At 39.8% G+C, this 18,754-nt stretch overlaps 1 protein-coding gene across 1 annotated transcript in view; it reads right to left on the bottom strand.

The window, feature by feature from the left end:
• CACNA1D (calcium voltage-gated channel subunit alpha1 D) overlaps positions 1-18,754 on the bottom strand; it is a 240,186-nt gene that overhangs the window by 68,919 nt on the left and 152,513 nt on the right. The window contains exons 19-27 of the mRNA XM_044451181.1: positions 17,858-17,987; positions 11,877-11,936; positions 9,923-10,029; positions 6,880-6,967; positions 5,977-6,084; positions 5,734-5,786; positions 5,485-5,631; positions 3,557-3,758; positions 955-1,113 (exon numbers count right to left, since the gene is read on the bottom strand). Of these exons, the coding sequence (XP_044307116.1) occupies positions 955-1,113; positions 3,557-3,758; positions 5,485-5,631; positions 5,734-5,786; positions 5,977-6,084; positions 6,880-6,967; positions 9,923-10,029; positions 11,877-11,936; positions 17,858-17,987 (1,054 nt within the window). The remainder of the gene's footprint in view (positions 1-954; positions 1,114-3,556; positions 3,759-5,484; positions 5,632-5,733; positions 5,787-5,976; positions 6,085-6,879; positions 6,968-9,922; positions 10,030-11,876; positions 11,937-17,857; positions 17,988-18,754) is intronic.

Raw genomic sequence — 18,754 nt, 5'->3', positions numbered from 1 at the left:
AACATGAATCCATGAGTTTTCCTTTGACACACAGTTATCTTGATTTATTTAAATTGCTATTTGCTGCGGGGGTTTTTTCCTGCATTCTGGATGACATAATAGAAAACAAAGCAAATTGGGAAATTTCCACATTTAAGGTTCAGAGGGCAGTAAATCATTTCTCCCAGTGTCATGCACATTGCTTCACACAAACTATAAGGAATTATACAAAGTTATTTTTTCCAATTTGGAAATGCATAATTCCCTTTCCAGATGGGCTAGATATTCGCCTTAATTTGCAAATTAACTATTAAAAAACCCAGGATAAAATTCAATATGGCATGAGAAACTTCCATTTGCTCTTCTCTTCCTCCCTGCAGCCCCACTGACCTCTCCCCCACATTGGCTCCAAAGAGTCATCTCAACTCTGGAGCATATTTTGATGATGCAGGTGAGTCAATAAAGGAAGAGGGAGTCTCCCCATTTCCTGTCCACTGATGGAATGGAAGCAGTTCCATCAGTGTGACAAGTTAATTTGATATCCACATATCATAGAACCCTAACTCAAAACAGATAAAGGTTCACTTCAAGACAAGCTGAAATCCCAAGAAACATCTTCATCTATGAAGATTATAGCACATTCTCCCTGGAGACTTTATATTCTTTTTAGCGCCAGGTTAAAACCTTTTTATTTAATTGCTACTTTAAAAACTAATGTTTTATTGTTGAACAGTTGCTCTTTTTGTTTTTGGTTTTTTGTCCTTCTGTAATCTTTACTGAATTTGTTATTATAAAGATCATTTTATTGTTTTTAATTGTATGCATTGTGAGCCGTCCTGAGATGCCAAGGCATGTTGTGATGGCATACAAAAGTTTTAAATAAATAAATAAAGTAAGTAAGTGCTCTAACATCAGATCCCTAACTTTGCTTACGGATCCTGTTCATGAGGAAGTGGCAACTGGTTCCATTCCTACCTGCATAGCCAGGCAAAGTGTGTTTAGCATGATGAGGACAAACATGATGTATTCAAAGACAGTAGAGTTCACCATATACCAGAATTTGTACTGGTAAGGATTTTTTGGAATGTATCTGCGCAAAGGTCGTGCTTTCAAAGCATATTCCACACACTGGCGCTGTGAAAAGTAGAAGCAAACATAGCAGTGAGAGCCACAGTTTATTCAAAGCAAGCTTTGCATTTCAATAATTCACAGACTGACAGCACCAGTATATATTTATCAATTGCATATATTTAATATATCAACATGTACATCAACTTATTGACCCCAAATTCTTATATGCATGTAGTAGTCATTCTCGCTTTTACCACTCCTTTTGGAGGAGCCCAGAGTGGCTAACAATCTTAACTAAAACAAAAAAACAAACCTGAATATTAAAACCAACCCCAAAAATCAGCAGATCAATTCAACAACTAATACAACAGTAACCTGCAGCATTAAATAACTAACAGACGCCATAGTGTTCATAAAGCTTGCAAAAATAAGCACATCTTAATCAATAGTCAATTGCAAACAATGTGGAGCTAAACAACTTTCTAGATGCAAGGAGATCCATAATAGGAAGCTACCACATTCAAGGCCTTGCTGCATATGTTAGACACTCATACTTTGATATAGGGTAAGTGGTCCATCAAGCATTTGGGTGCTGAATCAGTTGGGGCTTTATAAATGAGTACCAACACCTTTAACTGAGCCTGGTAGCCCACTGGTCCTCAAGACAGAGCTTTCAGTTTACTGAAATATAATCCTGTCTTGCAGTTTCAGACAACCTTCAAGCACCTCTGTTCTGCATCAGTTGCAACTTCTAAACCATTTTCAAGGGAAGCCCCAGCTAAAACGAGTCACAGTAATCCAGCAGGGGATTAAGCAGAACATTCACCATTGAAAAAAGGAAGAAAAAACAGTGTGATGTGGCAGCTCTGGACACGTCTAATCAAGGTGATCATGATGGAGAAAAAAAAGCACTTTCATTTGTTAAATAATTCTAAAGCCACTGAAAACACAAAAGAAAAACATGGGAACAAATGCCAAGGAGGTGCCATTTGATCCCTTCGTTTGATCCCTAATCAATATTAGGCCACATTTTCATGTACTTCAGCAATCCCTACAGTCCCTTCCCCCAGTTTGGGATGGGAACGTGTTTTGAGAGAAGTCAAATGCCATAATTCATTTATTAAGGCAGGACATCTAATGATCTGACCAAGAACGCCTGCCCTACTGAGCAATTTTTACTGTCTGTCCCCCTCCAGTCTGCATCCTTTACTCTTGCGTATATTGCACCTCATTGGATACTTTGCAGCTCATTAATCCAGTTTCGAAAGATGTGTCTGCAGCTCGTCCGAGCCAACTTGAATGTCCTCCATATTGAATAATTGGGTGTGATGCACAAACTTTCCCACTTTGATTTTACCCCAGCCCACAGATCATTTATGATTGCTAAATAACATGGGTAGGCCCCACTACAGATTCTTGAGAAAGTGCCCACTGCTTACTTTCCTCTACTGCAAGTGTTCTTTGATTGTGTTCTTTGTTGTGTTCTTTGTGTAAGTGGTTACTTACAGATTCTTTTTTTGCTATGACTCTCATGCAACACATGTGCTTGATGCTTATGTGGCATTGTACTGAGACTATTTTAAGGCAAATAGCTATATGAACCTTCCATAAGATTTTGTATACCTGCAGAAGCAGCACAAGTAATATAAGAGCAGTATAGGATGGGATATCTAAAAGAATCAAAGATTAGCTTGATAAAATATTGGTTTATTAGTTTCTGCCAGAGCGAATTTTGGGAAGTGCTTGTTTTGAGAGCGGAGTAAGTTTTTACTTTGAAAGAGATGTTTTTAGGGAAAAGCTTGAGGTTAACGAATACTTTTAAGATAGGTAGCCAGGATACAGAGACAGGGTGCTTTTAGAGAACCTGAGGATTTTGAGTTTCTCTGGAATTATCAAAGATATCAGTAATGATTTTTCTAAGAGGCAGACACATTTTCATTCACTTTCAATCTGAGTAAGGGGGTTAAATGAAGCTAGACCACTTTATAACAATCAATAGGTAAACTTATAGCATATTGATTACTAATTTTGGTATTGGACTTATAGCTGGTATAGGACTTATAAAGCAAAGATTCACCTTTCGAAGAACTTTTTTTGGGAGGTGAGAAGGAACAGGTTCCTTGTTGACAAATGTATTGTTAAATTTATTTATTTATTTATTTAAGTTCTGTATTAAGTTTGAAAGGTGAGTGTGCATGTTCCTTTTCCTAATAAAAGTTTTATTTGTTATTTTAAACAGCTGCCCATCTGGGAGGAAATCAACACATCCAAGCATCAAGATAGTCACTTCTTGTCTGCACCAAATGTCTACTAAGACAATGAACATGAACTTGCCGAACATTCTGAACTAAAGGTTTATATTCAGATTTCCCAGTACACACACACCATTGTTCTGCAGTGGCATCTTCAGTAAGCTTGCTTAATACAGCAATGGAAGAGTGACCTCTTCTGAAACAATATAGTTCAGTTTTATGAAATTACTGTATAAAACAGAGATATTTATTACCTGATTTTTGTCAAGCTCACAGTTCTTGTATTCCTGTTCACCCTGTTCTTGAAATGTAACAATTACGAAGCCAACAAATATGTTCATCATGAAGAAAGCAATAATGATGATATAGATGATGAAGAAAATAGAGATCTCCACTCTGTAATTGTAGATCGGACCAATGTTCTCTCCATTTGAGTCTATAGCTTTATAAAGAAGTCTGCATATTTTAAAAGAAAGAAGATTTTTAAAGTATGGAAAATTGCAAATTGTATTTCTAATTGCAATAGGGCAGAAGGAAGACTCCTGCATTCACATATTTGCTAGCGTGCGCACACAGACACACAATTTTAAAGTAAGTATACTAAAATTATAGAAGTGTATTGTATTTCAAGAATATGATTTAATAATTTGGAAAAACACTGGAAAATTTAACTTAGCTCTCTAGGAAAACTTCACTTTAAAAGTATTTTTAAAAGAAGATCCCAGTGTCTAGAGAAATAATTTAGAGGGCATTCACAGGTTTTATATTAAAAAAAAACCTCATTTCAGAAGAAAAGAAGCCTGTATACTTGGTAATTTTATGCACAATCCCATATCCTAGGTTCAAACTATGTGAAGTGATATAAAGATGTATTTCATGTACTTGTTTGATTTTATTTCTTCATTTTTAAAAAAAGAATGTTGCACTACCTAAAACATTTCCAACACCACAATTCTATACATGTCTACTTAGAAGCAAGTCCCACTGAGTTTTATGAAGCATAATCACATGTAAGTGGATATAGGACTGAAGTGAGGCTGGAACCTCTTATACATTTACACCGAAAAAAGTCCTACGAGTTCCAACATTCCGCAGCTAGCAGGGGAGCCTGCAGAATGCGAGGAATTGCAGCACTTTTCTGACTGAGCATGCACAGGATTGCACTCAAAGAAGCAGCAGTGTAATTGTTAACAGTGTAGGTCAGGGGTCCTCAAACTTTTTGAACAGGGGGCCAGTTGAAAGGTGCTGGTGATAGGTGTGGGCCGCCAAGGCGGTGTGGGCGGGGGCCACATGCGCGCACGTGCGGTGAAGCAGGGGCAAGCGTGCACAGAGATCGTTTTCTCTGAGCGAGTCCAAAACTATCTCCTTGCGAGCAAGCCAGCACTGTGCCGTGCAGGTGCATGGCGAGTCTAAAACCTCTGGCGGGCTGGATAAATGGGCATGGCAGGCCGGATCTGGCCCCTGGGCCACAGTTTGAGGACCCATGGTGTAGTTTATGAACAGAAACCACAAGTGAAATGTACATGGTTCATATATCCTCAAAAGGCTCCTTGCAATCTGCCTGTATATGAAAGCTAATAAGACACCAAACCCCTGCCCCATTCTTTTTCCTACCCTCTGATGACACTGAAAGAACCAGGGTAACTATAGAAACCACAAACAATACTATGTAGCTATGTTAAAATTATTAGTGTGATAGGATGGGGTTGTTCAGACAATCATCTAAGGCTTCAAAAAAAAAAGTTGAGAATAGAATTGAAGTCCAGGCAATTGTTCCTCATCATTCTTCCTGATGTAGGCCAGTTTTGATGCAAAAATTCTAGCGTGCATTAAACAAGCTTTCTCGGTTACATGCAGACCAAGGAATTCTCAGTTAACAACAGTTAACTATCTACGTAAATGTGAGAATCAGTTCTGTTGGCAATACAGAACTTAATGGTGTGTGATGACAATGTCAGCAGTGTTAGCCACTGGAAATGTGAAGGATTTACATCATATTTGCAGATCCCGTTTGTGCGATGCACAGAGACCAAAATGAGGAATTTTGCATGCCCATAAAATGTTATTTATCCTCATTAGGCTGGATGAGATTCAAGGATCTCAGTATACTTTGTACAGTCTCAATACTTTGAAAAAACACCTGCTTATTCTCCAAAATTATCACCAAAACAACTTTACTTACGCAGGCCAGCCTTCAAACGTGGAAACTGTAAAAAGGGCCATCATGGCAGTAAGTACATTATCAAAGTTGAAATCACTGTTCTGCCATATTCTCTCTCTCACCATTGGACTATCCACATCTCCATCTTTATAGACAATAAATATTCCCCTACAGAAGGAAAAGCAAATGTTTACTGTGGCAGTTGTCTAATATCTTATGAAGATTTTTTTCTCTCTTTTTATTGCACTATGAAAAAGAAAACATGCTTACCGACATTCTACAGGGTTTTGTTTTGCTTCATCTGTGCATCGATAGAATTTTCCCTATGCATCAAATAGAACATACAGTTGGAGTTTAGGGTACATAACTATTTACTATTCATATGTCTTAATTTTTCAAGAATGTCTGTAGGAGCTCAAAGAAAGTTCATAAATCATGATTTACCAATGCAGTTCACTGTGCAGGACTGGGATGTTACTATGATCTGGAAAAAAATGTTCTTTTTCTTCTTACCTTAAAGAGTTGGACACCAATACACGCAAACATGAACTGGAGCAGAGTTGTCACAATCATGATATTACCGATAGTTCGAATAGCAACAAACACACACTGAACAACATGCTGGGAGGAAGGGAAGGAAAGAGAAGAGACAAGTTAGTTATTTGAAAATAGTTTTATATTTTAAAAGATGGCTGTTCGATTGTCATGCTTAATCAACAGCCATTTAATTGCAGTTTATGGGGGTTTTTTAAAATTGTACCCATCAGCGGTCTTATTTGGCAATGAAATGTTGCTTATTAATTTCAAAGTTCAACTTTGTAAACAATAGGAAACATGCAACACAGAATGATAATACTGCTGGTGGAAGGATTGGTCCCACATTACTGTTCTATACATGTCTACTCAAAGGTGAGTCTCACTGAATTCTGTGGGCTTGTCCCCCCCCCCATCCCCCAGAATAGGTATAGGACTGCTGCAAGAGCAAATGGGACAGAATTATTCTTCCCTATGCTAACAGAGAACATCTCGATTGCATTGCAGCAGCAGGGACAAATTAAAATAGAAGTCCTGATAGTTCAAAAGGAAGTGCTGGGACAGGAAGTGGACAGATCCAAGACCAGGGGAGAGGTGTTCCTCTAAGCAGCACACCACTGGGACTCAGAAGTATGAATCAGGAAGAAACCTAGGGGTTAGGGAATTCAGAAATCTTCATGAAGTATAATGGCTGCCAGGCAAAAGAGGAAGAAAGTACCAAAAGCAACTACTAGAAGTGAGATGAACCTCAAAATAAGGCTGAACAGTTTTCTAATAAATAGGATTATTTTGCTCATTTTTCTACAGGGCATTTCGAGTCTCACTTTTAACTCTTTCTTGTAAGCAGAACATACAATTTGCAAGGAAAATCAAGATAAAAACCTTAAGTCCTTTTGCTCTGTTAATAGCCCTTAATGGCCTTAAGACTCTCAAAACTCTCAGAATCTTCACAACTGATATAGCACTTGATCTAGAAGGAAAATAATCATAAAAATAAAGAATTAGATGGTTATAACTTTCTTAAGTGTTACTTATCTATTACAGTAAGCTTGGATAGCATTTGTGTACAATATCTCATCCATTTTAAAATACAGTAGTACCTCAGCTCACAAACGCTTCAGTTCATTACCAAATCAGGTCTCGAACAGAAATTTCAGAAAAATTTTGCCTCAGGTTGCGAAATCCGCATCAGGTGATGATCGCACCCGTCTTCCCTGCATGAGTGCAACCACGATTGTGCTTGTGGGGGGAGATGGCCGTGATTGCGCCCATGTTCCCTGCCTGAGCACGACCACCATCACGTCCATCTATGGCCACGATGGCAGTTGTGCTCCTGCAGGGAACACAGGCATGATCATGGTTGGGCTCGTGCTGGGGGAGGGGCATGGCCATGATCGTGCTTGTGGGTGGAGATGGCCACAAATGTGCTCGGGGGGGGGGGGAATGGCTGGGCCCTTGGGGGGGATGGGCATGATCGCACTCGGGGAGAGATGGCTGCGATCATGCTCGGTGGGGGGGAGATGGCCGCAATTGCACCCGTGTTCTCTGCCTGAGCGCAACTGCAATCGCAACCTTGGACGGGTGTGATCACAGTTGCGCTTGTGCAGGGAACACGGGCGCGATCGTGGTCGTGGAGGGGGTGATGGCTGTGATCATGCTGGGGGGGCAGCACTCGTGCTTAGGGGTGGGGGGGAGATGGTCACGATCTTTGCTGTTCTTTTTCACTTTGCTTCAAATTCTTGTGATTAAAAAAAAATAGTTACAGAACGGATTAACCTTATTTACATTGAACTTTATGGGGAAATTGGACTTAGCTCATGACCAATTTGGGTCACGACCAGAGTCCTGGAACGGATTCAGTTTGTGAGCCAAGGTACCACTGTAATTACATTTACACCTAGAATTAAACAAATATTGGGGTATAAGTTACTTCCAGAATTGTTTTTTTTCTTTTCTCCTGCTCTTATTCAACAGGACTGTCAAGATGGATAGAACTTTAGCCAGGGAGAAATATTAAGACTTTTTTTTAAATAAAAATGGCATTGAACTGAAGCCATTTTTGAGCTGAAGCACATCTAAGTAAACTCTGGTGTGTTTTAAATATCTGCAGTGAAAAACATGTCCCAAGCAGGGTTTTGTTGTTTTGTTTTTAAATAGTGGCACAATCCAATGCGGCTCTTCATATCCCCATGATCTTGGAAGATCACAGAATCCAATGGAGGCAGGGGGAATGCTGAGGGGAAGCTCACCCATGTGCTTCTCCTGGCTCACAAAAGGTGTAGATGGCTGATTTCAGCTGTCTCGGTCTTTTAGCTTGGCATACATGGAAGAATGGGCGAGACACCACCACAATAAAGTGTATCATGGCAGAGCCTTTCCTCTCCACATACTCCTCCCTCTTCCCACAAAACTGAAGTTCAGAGGCTGCACTTCTGACCTCAGAGGCACAGCCAGTGGGAAGGTACTTCAAGCCTGAAGTCCCAGCTCTGACCTCAGAGTGCAAGTACAAAGTGCAAGCTTGGAGCTGGGTTTCTGATCAGTCTTTGGCCAGCTGGACTCTGTCAAGCAGCCACTGGATTGCATCCTAAAGCATTTTTAAAAAATCCCTTGCTAAATAATTTTGTTGAAGCCAAGTGAGAACTGTACATATGCCTTTGTCTTTTTTTCTTTCTACAGCTTATATCATTTCTATTTAAAATAAAATATAGTTAAAATATTAACCTAAAAACAAACTAGTAACAAAGAACTATTCATTAGAACAAAAAAGGGAAAATTCAATGCAACCAAGGAAGCATAATCAAAATGACGGTTTTTATCTGGAGGGATGGCAGAACAACTTGTGATGTGAACAATGTTGATTTATTTTCTATTCCAGGCAGTCCTGAATATACTCCACATTTAAAAACTAAGGTTCAAAGGTAGCCTGCTTCTCTTTCCACTGATCTTTGGGCTTCTCATGCCCTATGGCAGGGGGTGGAAAAGTAGAAAGTAGGCAGTCTCCAATCAGTACTTTCCTCCCTTAACTAAGGCTGTGAAGTACCACACACACCAATCCATGTGTAACCTATAACCTTCTTACTAGCCCTTTGTGAAACTTTCCCTTTTTTCTTCTCCTGAGATTAAATAAAAAACAAATGACCTTGAAAGCAGCAGCAAATCAGGTTCAAAGTTTGCATTCTCTAAGGGAAGTGTGACCCAGCAACTTTATGTCCTCTGGGCCAGCCCAAAAGTTCTCTAACTGCTGATTTTTTCACCCAGTACCATATCCCATGCATGCACAGGATGACAGCAGAGATCACCTAAAGGCTGGCCTTGTCCCATCCTTAAAGTACTGGAGGGGAAGGTACAGCTCCACTGCCAGTGTAGAGAGCAATGATTCTATTGGGGAAGATTGATTCTCAGTGGTTGGAGTCATTATGGCAAGGTAACACGATTCAGCCTACATGCCCTTGATGCCCCTTACTGTGCCCTCTTATAATAGTCACCAGCTGTCATTTATTGTTGCATGGAAAAGTGAATTGCTACCCTTGAGGACAACTCTGAAGTGCAAGGAAAAAGCTTGTCCACAGTCTGATACTGGGCGGCCTGGGATGTTGTACCTCTCCAGAGGGTGTTGCACTATATAAAGACTCCTTTTAGCAGTATTTCCTAGTCATCCTAAGCACTGGAGTTTCTTAAGCACCAAAAAAGGCAAGTTTCTCTTTCTTCTTTCCTCACAGAAAGAACTTGTTGAGCCATTATAGTTATAAAGCACATTAAGCTGACAAGCTATGGCTATTCTCTGTCTGTCTCCCAATGAATGGGAAAATGAGCACTGCTTGTGTATACAAGAGAGATAAGCATAATAAAGCACTGCCTCCAAATATCAGCATTGCCACAAAGAAGAAAAAAGGAAGAAAAACTACAGGTGTATGACAGTACTTACTGAATGCCAAATGAGACAAGAGAAACACCCACTACCAACAAGTCCAGCAAGTTGAAGTAATTCCGGCAGAAAGACCCTTTATGAAGAAATGCTCCAAACACTGTCAGCTAAAAACAGAAGTGTCTCGATTTACTTTTTGTTTCTCCTCCATTTGTTTCGTATATAGGCTGCTTACAAGATGTTTACAGTGAGTTAATCTTGTTAGAGCAATCAAAGCACAAAAAAGACCCCCAGTATTAAAAAGAAATTAAAAAATGATTGGTGCAACACTAACTCGCATTAAGGTCTTCAGATATTGGTAAATCGGTAAATATAAATAAATAAAATTGGGTTTCTTAAAACCAGCAAGAGAAATGGAAGGCACTCTTCTCAAGCACAGCCATGGTTCTGTATCAGGTGCTTCCTTGATTACAAAGTGCTAAAAGCCAGGTTCTGGCTGTTGCCGTGTGTTCTAGTTTCAAGCCACAATCCATCTGAAGTGGCCATTGCACAATGTAGAACACACAGACCTGAGGAAGAGTTGTGTTACCCCAAACATGCTTCATACTTCAGTCTATTCCATTATTTCACAATTCCTCCCAGTATCATGCTAAATGGACCCTCACTTTCCTGGGGAAACATACTAGCAAAAGAATTGGGATCAAGAGATAAAGCTTTTCTTGAAATAGTGAGCATGTTCAAAAATGCCACATTGGTATAACTAGAAATGTATCATGTCCAGAGAAAGTGGAAAGTTCTTCAAATTCATACTGTTTTAGAGTTCATTTAACTGAATCCATCTATTATATTTGCATACTGTGATTACTGAAAAAATGGCAATAAGTAACATCAGAACACAAAAACAGTATTAAACCAAGAGTATCTTGTAAACAGCCCAAATCAGTATTATATAATGTTATTAAAATGTACTGTAAAAATACATAATAACTCAGGAAATAGGTTCATTGTTCTACTTTATCCTTAGTTGGAAATGCAAAGTTTATGTACTGATTTCTTATAATAGCAGAAGGTCCAGTGTTATATTCAGGGCTACTCAATAAGTGACTTGACTTGAGACTGATGTGGCTGCATGAGATGTTTCCAATCTTGAAGGCAGCAAAATGTATGTCCACATGTTTCTATGCCCCTGCTTCTTTTCCAGTGATTCATTGGTCCAACATCAGCATCAATAGCATCTCAAGAGTTACGCTACTGGAATACCAGACTAAATTATTTAGTAGAATTCTGAGCACCCTGGTGGATGTCTCTTGTAATCAGTACACAGACTATACATTGAAATACCAGTTCTGAACTCATGCATGGCAATACATTTAAGCAAGCATGTTTATGCCTCTTTATGTATTTAAACGTGTACCCAAGATAAATTATCTTAGTATGTTTTAAAAAGGGCAAGGTATCTTGCAATTCCTTTTGCAAGAAAATAGTGGTCTACTATTTTAGCTCTATGAACATATTTTCAGAAAGAGAATGGAAAATTACATGCTCCTCCTTTAAAAGATTTAAGATCTTTCTTTTTTGAAATGCCAGAAAAGGGAGGAGGAAAGTTCATGCGCAGTGAAATACTTTTCCTTCTTCTGACAAACCGGAAGTAGAAAAAAAGAGTAAATCAGTTGTCAGACTTATGTGATGATAAAAAGTAGTTTCTACATGCAGCCAAAGGTCAAAAACAACGAGTAAAAACATGAAAAAGTGTCCTTTGGGTTCAAAAATGCTTAGATTTGATTGCTGAGTGAAAAGGCGGAGAACACTTCAAGTGCCTTTTCTTGACACACAGAAAAAATCCTTTTAAGTAAACTTCTTTATAAACCTGTTACCTTCAAAATGATCTCAAATGTAAACATACTAGTGAAGACATAATCTGCATACCCTAGGATCTGGAAGGTAAACAAAAAGTTACAAACATTATTGCTAAAGCTGTGTTTGAATTAACAAGGATCAATTAACAGTTAATTACCTTTAACAGGATTTCAACAGTAAAGATGGCTGTGAAAGCATAGTCAAAGTAACCAAGTATCTGCAAGGCATAATATGTGCCACAGTAAGACATTCATTTGCAAATGCTGTATCAGAATTTACAACTTTGTTCATATACACAGAAATGCCTAGTATAAAAACAAGTAAACCTATCCATGCCTGCACAGCAAGTATTGCTTCACTGAAAAGTCTGTCACAAGTACTCTAACTCACAACTTTGTCCTATCCTTGCTCTAAAGCCATCATTCAATTCTTGGCCTTCCCCTTCCCACAAATATGGAAGGGGTGCAAGGTTTTAAATCAATTGCCTTCCATAAATCAAGTATTCCTGATACAATGGAGTTCTGTTAATAAGTGTAAATATACACAGCAACTTGACTCTATATTATGGACAATTCCTTGCTAAGTCAACCTGGCTCCATGATCAGATCCTTTAGATCTCAAAGTGACGCTTTAGAGATAACCCTTATGTTTAACCCTGTGCTTATGTTTGTGTGCATGAGGAGATGTGGTAACTCTTTCAACCAGGCTACACGAAGGCAGCATGCTATATCTTTAAAAGTCTCTTCCTCAGAATTGCAAGTAAGATGGATAAAACATTCAAGCAATTTCCTAATCTGCAGTAACAGGAGTTTACGTCATTTGAGATATGCAATGTGAGACATTCTTATTACTCAATCACACCATGACATCTATATCCCAGACACAGTTATAAAATCAAGATGACTCATTTCAGCTATTAGAAGCTATTTGGGATAAGCATGTTTCTTTGACAGTTAAATAACAATTCTACTATAACTGGCCTCGATTTAGAGGAGACATAAAGATGAGGTCTTTAAATGTGCAACTCACTTCCTTGAAACATCAGTAACCTGCATTCAGATCCCCCTCCCTCCCATAAGAGGAGAAGGAAGGGATTCAGGTTTTTACCCAAAACAGCTGATCAACACTGTCAAAAGAGAGAGAACCAATCATCTATTCAGCACCTCATGTGCAATTCCTGACTTTGTCTTGGAAACTTCTGTAGTATTCTTCTGAGCATGTAAACCGATCAAGCATGGCATGTGTAATAGGAACAATTCTTTCAAGTATGTTTGATTAGGGTGACTGGCAGTTCAGGCATAGGCCTAGAGTAAAGAACAGCAGCACCTAAAAGGTCTGGGTTTTCCTCATTTGTTTGCATTGTTAAAGTGAAGGTGAATCTCTATATTCAGTGCAATTACTAAACAAACAGCAGAATTACCAAGAAATCAGTTAACAATTCCTATTATAAATACAAAACAGGAACTTTTAATGTGTAAGTTGTTTGCCTCCATATCAATATAAGGTTAAAGGTTAAGGTAAAGGTAAAGGTTTCCCCTTGATGTTATGTCCAGTCATGCCTGACTCTAGGGGGCGGTGCTCATCTCTGTTTCCTAGCCGAGGGAGCCAGCGTTTGTCTGCAGACAGTCTCCGTGGTCATGTGGCCGGTGTGACTAAACACCGAAGTGCATGGAGTGCTGTTACCTGCCCACTGAAGTGGTACCTTTCCACCTACTTGCATTTGCATGCTTTTGAACTGCAAGGTTGGCGGGAGCTGGGACGGAGCCTGTTGTGCAGATTCTAACTGGCGACCTTTCAATCAACCAGCTCAGCAGCACAGCAGTTTAAACCACTGCGCCACCTGCATCCCTTCCTGCACCTGCATCCATATCTATATGCAGACACATAAACATAAAATTGGAACAATAATGAAAATAAAATATGAGTAGTCCTAAAATAAATGGAATCTAGACCTTTTATAGAATGTAAATACAAGTAAAAAGAGGAACAGTGCCCATTAGAACACAAAAAAATGCAACATTTAAGACAACAGTTGCAGTAGTGTTTATACATGACCACTGTATTAATTATGTCATACTGTCATTTAAAGCAGGAAAGACCTAAGATAAACACTAAGATAAACACTTTCATGCTAGGTTTCCTATTGCAAACCTCTGTCTGTCCATCCATCCATCCATCCATCCATCCATCCATCCATCCATCCAAAACATTTATATCCCATCCTTTCTGACGAACAGATCTGGCTCAGGACTGCCAGTTTTGGGCCAGCTTTTGCTTTTCAGGCCACTTCATTTTCTGACATTATGACTGCTACATTGGAAAAAACTTTTAAAAGTTCCAGATTAGAAGCCAATTCCTTCTCCTCTCCTGTTAATGTGTAGGATAAAAGGAAAGGGAAAATATTGCTAAGTTAGAATATAAATACAATAAGTTATTTAGATGCTCCTTGTTGCTGAAATATTTGTTAGCTATGGTTCAGGTCCAATTCACCAACATGTGCTCTTTTCATAAGCTTTAGACTCAAGCAGGGATGTGCTTTCATGTCACCATTCCCATGAAGGCCGTACAATCTTCTTACTTTGAATATTAGAAAAAATCCATATCTGTCTTCCTGCAGAGAAACACTGATAGTGTTGTGGTCACTAATTTCCTTCTGCTTGTCAATCTTCTTATCCCAGACACTCTGGGATAACCACATATTATGCTCTGTACCATGATGCATGCACAAAGAGAAGCCACAGCTTTGCAGTGCGCACATACATGTGCACACACAATTCTTAGAAAGTCCTAAGAAAAAGAATTAATTTTCAGTTGCTGATGCTATGAAAAGAGGACTTGACCTCCTATTCATCCATTTAAACCACTTCTGTCTACTCCGACTGGCAGTGGCTTTCCTGGGTCTTTCATACCACCAGCTACCTGATGCTTGTAACTGGAAATGCAGGGACTACAACCTAGGACTTTCTGAATGGAAATCAGGTGTTCTACCACAGAGTTACAGACATTTCTCAATGTCCCTTGTGCAGTCACATGTCTAGGATCTGCACCTGTACAAAGCCAGATTCAAGAAGCTTAGTTTTAGCTCTTTTTGTTTCACCTTTCTAAAACGGTGAGGTACATAAATATCCATGCCCTATAAGGCAGAGTGAGTGCCTTCCCAATCATTTCCTTTGAACAATCACCAATAAAATACTGGAAAGACACCAGCAGCAAGAAAGACTGTATAGATGGCCACCCAAAGAACAAGCATGCAATCTGTGGTCTTCTTTGTGGTCTCTGCGCAGTCATATCAGTAGGAGATGAGCAAACATGCCTGGAGCTGGTTGCTGTGTCCTTAACCAAGCCGATTCTAAAAATCTGAACTTCCAAACAAGGAATTAGCTCTGGAGCACAAATCAACAGCATCATGTACAAGAAAGTCTAGGAGGTCAACCAAATAGGTTGTTTAAGCCACTTCTCTAACCCAACCACCTTGCCTCACAACTGTTCCTGAGGATGATTCCATGTTTCCCCTGGAGTAAGTCCATAGTGACAGCCAATGGATAATACAGGTTGACTGTAGATACTCTGCTGGCTTCAAGCTTGGCTTGAACTGGAGGCAAAAGAGGTGAAATGAGAGCCTAATCCCAACAATGTGTGTGCAGAGAAGCACAACTCACACCAATGCCCAAAAATCTTCCCATCAGCTGGTAGCCACCATTTTGTTTTTCCAAAAGTCACTTTAATAAGGATGGTAAGCCATCATGTGTCCCTGCATAATCACATTTGGTGGTCATGCTATCAGTGGGCACCCAAATCATTTGGCCACTCAATAGAGAGAGAAAGGTGATTTGCCAGAAATTCTGGCAGTCAATGTGACAAGAAATCTCTTCCTGGGTGCCAATTTTTAAATTTTCATTTATGTGATTTGTATCCTTCCTAACAAAAATGCTATTCAAAACCATTAAAATCATAGAATAAAAATAAAATATGAAGAAAAAATTAAAAACCCAGTATCCAACCCAAAAGATCAATTTATAGGCCAAAGGACTCCTTGAATAAGGCAGTCTTTATAGATAGACTTTATAGATAATAACCAGCATTTTGAATTCTGCCCAGAAACAGACTAGTAACTAATAAAGCTCCTGTAACAAGGGAGTTGTGTGTTCTCTATAACTGGTCCTATCAAAATTGGCCACAGCATACTGGGCCACTAGACATTTCTAAACAGCATTTGAAGACAGAAGGCAGTTTCAAATACAGTGTATTACAGTAAAGCATGCAAGATTGTGGCCAGATCAGACATCTCTAGGAATGTTCACAGCTGGCCCTAGTCTCAGCTATGCAAATACTTTTCTGGCCACTGTTGAGACCTGAGTATCCATATTTAGGCCAAGTTCAACAATACACTCTAACTGCAGCTGTCTACAGGTGCAAATCTACTGCAAGTTAAATCCATATATCCTGATCTGCCATTTGACTGACCAAAAGGCACTCTGTCTTGTCTGGACTAAACTTCAACTTGTGCATTGTCATCCAGGCCATTACCAACACCAGGCATTGATTTAGAACCAGAACACCTTCTTTGAATTTAGATGAAAAGGAGAAATAACAATGGCTATCTTTAGTTTACTGGAGTCACTATGGACAATGTCTCCCAGTGGGAACATATATGTGTTAAGTAGCATGAGGGATACGATGGAATCCAGAGGCCAGTGACCAGAGTGTCAAACAAGAACCTCCCAGCATTATCCCTTTTAAGGACTGGATCCACCATATAATGGTGTCTCCCATCTCAGAAGAATACCATGGTTAATACTGCAAGCCACCGAAAGGTCTTGCAGCATCAACAGACACATACTCAGTCATAGAAGAAAATTATATTTTTTCAATTGCCACCATTTCAAGTCAGATTTGCATGTTCTCTAGATGTATTTTGCTCACTACCTGGTTAAGAAACTGACATGCTGTTGCAGAATTGGCATTAAAAATGTAGTCTGGTTGCAACAGGGGCAAGCGGTCCAGGATCCCTGATGCCTCAAAGTGTGTGTGGGGAGGTCCTTCAAAACATTTTGGCAGGTTATGTTCACAGGCCCCTCTGCCTCCAAGGAGTGCACAGAGCACAGCATTGTCTCATTACTTAGTTGTGCCTCACTTGCTTTGTCCATTTGAACAGAAAAGACAGAGTAAGTGTCACTTGGAGGGACTGTGAGATTGTGAAGTTCTAACTTCTCTCAGTGAATCAACAGAGAAGTTTCTTTACAAGACTAGCATAATGGCAGTTGGAAATGAGGGACTGGGGAAGCTTCTATGGACATGTGCACTGGAATGGGGGGGGGGGTTCCTACCAAAAGAATTCTTCAGCTAGAGAAGGTTCCCAACTGAGGCTCCATATAGGCAAAGAGTCCATAGTTATGACACACAGAGAACACAAACAATAGAGTCTCAATCAGGCATTAGTGAGAAATGACAATGCACTTTGCCAGTGCCGGCCAGGTGGACCCCAAGCTTACTTTGAGGAGGGGTATCCAGTGATCCAGAGGCTGAAGCTGCCACAGCACATTTCCAGAGAGACGCCTGGACCCAAATGTGTTGATTTTTACCTCGTGTGCATCATAAACTACTCATAAGGAGGGCAGAAATCTATTTTACAAGAGTTTCTCAAGCAGAAAAGGCAATGACCATAGTAATTTGTGGTAGAGAGTTTCTCAAAAGCCCAGGATTTCCTGAAAGAAGGTTGCTGTACCATTTGCCTGACAAAGACATGTTTTTCAAATGTTAAGGTCAAATGATACCAAACAAGGAGGGGAAAAAGGGAACATTACAGAAAGAGAGAGAGAAGCCACTTGAATAAAATGAAAGGACTAACTAGAGCTACAGAACCCAGTTGCTTCAGGATTCTCTGTCGTTTCTGATAGCATGGTGTTCAGAAAAGAACTGAACGGGAAGGTCTACCTCTTATGGCAGAAACCGGCAACTCATGGTACTTTACCTGCAGCCCACCTGATCAGCCATGAGCCTCTGCCACCCAGCAGTTCCACTGGATTCTGTCCACCATGCTCATGTACAAATCTTTCACTGTATCAAAAATGTATTTTGAAGGGCACATTTGAAGCTGATCTAACATGCACATTCATTTGCAAAATCTATTTTCCTTACATTATTTCGAAAAGAATGGCTGCGAATAGGGTCTTCAGCTGCGAGGGAAGCACTGCTAAGCATGATGAAGACGAGAATGAGGTTGGTAAAAATATGGTGGTTGATTAACCTATGACATCCCACTCGAATCCTGAAGAACAGAAGGAGAAAATTGGAACACCACGCTTAGAACTGGCAAGTTAATTGCTCCAGAAGTATAAGCTAAGCAACGTAATGTGTAACATTGTAAGTTTTAAAAATTGCTTAGCTGGAAAGCATGTAAGGGTGAAATCCAGCCAGGATGCCTGTAAATCTCTGAACTCAGGAGGCAAACATGCATTTCAACCATCTAGCCAAGGCACTTCAGAGCAGGAAAGAGGCTGAGGTGCTGCCAGGTACTTCCCTTCTTGGCCTTGCTGGTCAGCTACCCTCCCTGTGCCCTAAACCTACACTCCAAGGTTGCTCTTGTGACATCAGACATGCAGCTGGCATGAGTCTTTCAGTGCCCACTGCATGCAAAGGGAAGGTGCTCCAAGTGCAGGCACCCAGCCACGAAGTTTGAGAGGAGTCTCAGGGCTATGTGTGACTCCAGAAAAAAAATCTCATGGTCCCCTAAATCCTGTCTAGTGGCCTCAAGATTGCCTTGTTAGATATGCTGATACGTAACTTAAGAAAATGTAAGTCTACATGTATTGTGCAAGACATGATATACACATATCCTATAAAAAGCAACCAATTATTATAACTTGAGTAATATTAAAGAACATTTGACTACAGTCTCTATTTAGCTATGTTATGGAGGCATTGTATCATCTGAACTGGCAGGCCTCCAACACAAATGTTTTATCAACCTACTAGGACTTCATTGAGCAAAGAAGTGGCATGTTGAAAAAAGCAACTTTATATTTTTTGTCCAAT

This window comes from Varanus komodoensis, unplaced genomic scaffold (assembly GCF_004798865.1).
Source record: "Varanus komodoensis strain SLA01 unplaced genomic scaffold, ASM479886v1 scaffold6_2, whole genome shotgun sequence".
In the NCBI taxonomy this organism is placed as follows: domain Eukaryota; kingdom Metazoa; phylum Chordata; class Lepidosauria; order Squamata; family Varanidae; genus Varanus; species Varanus komodoensis.
The sequence above is the reverse complement of the archived record's forward strand: the minus strand, read 5'-3'. Positions and strand labels throughout refer to the sequence as shown.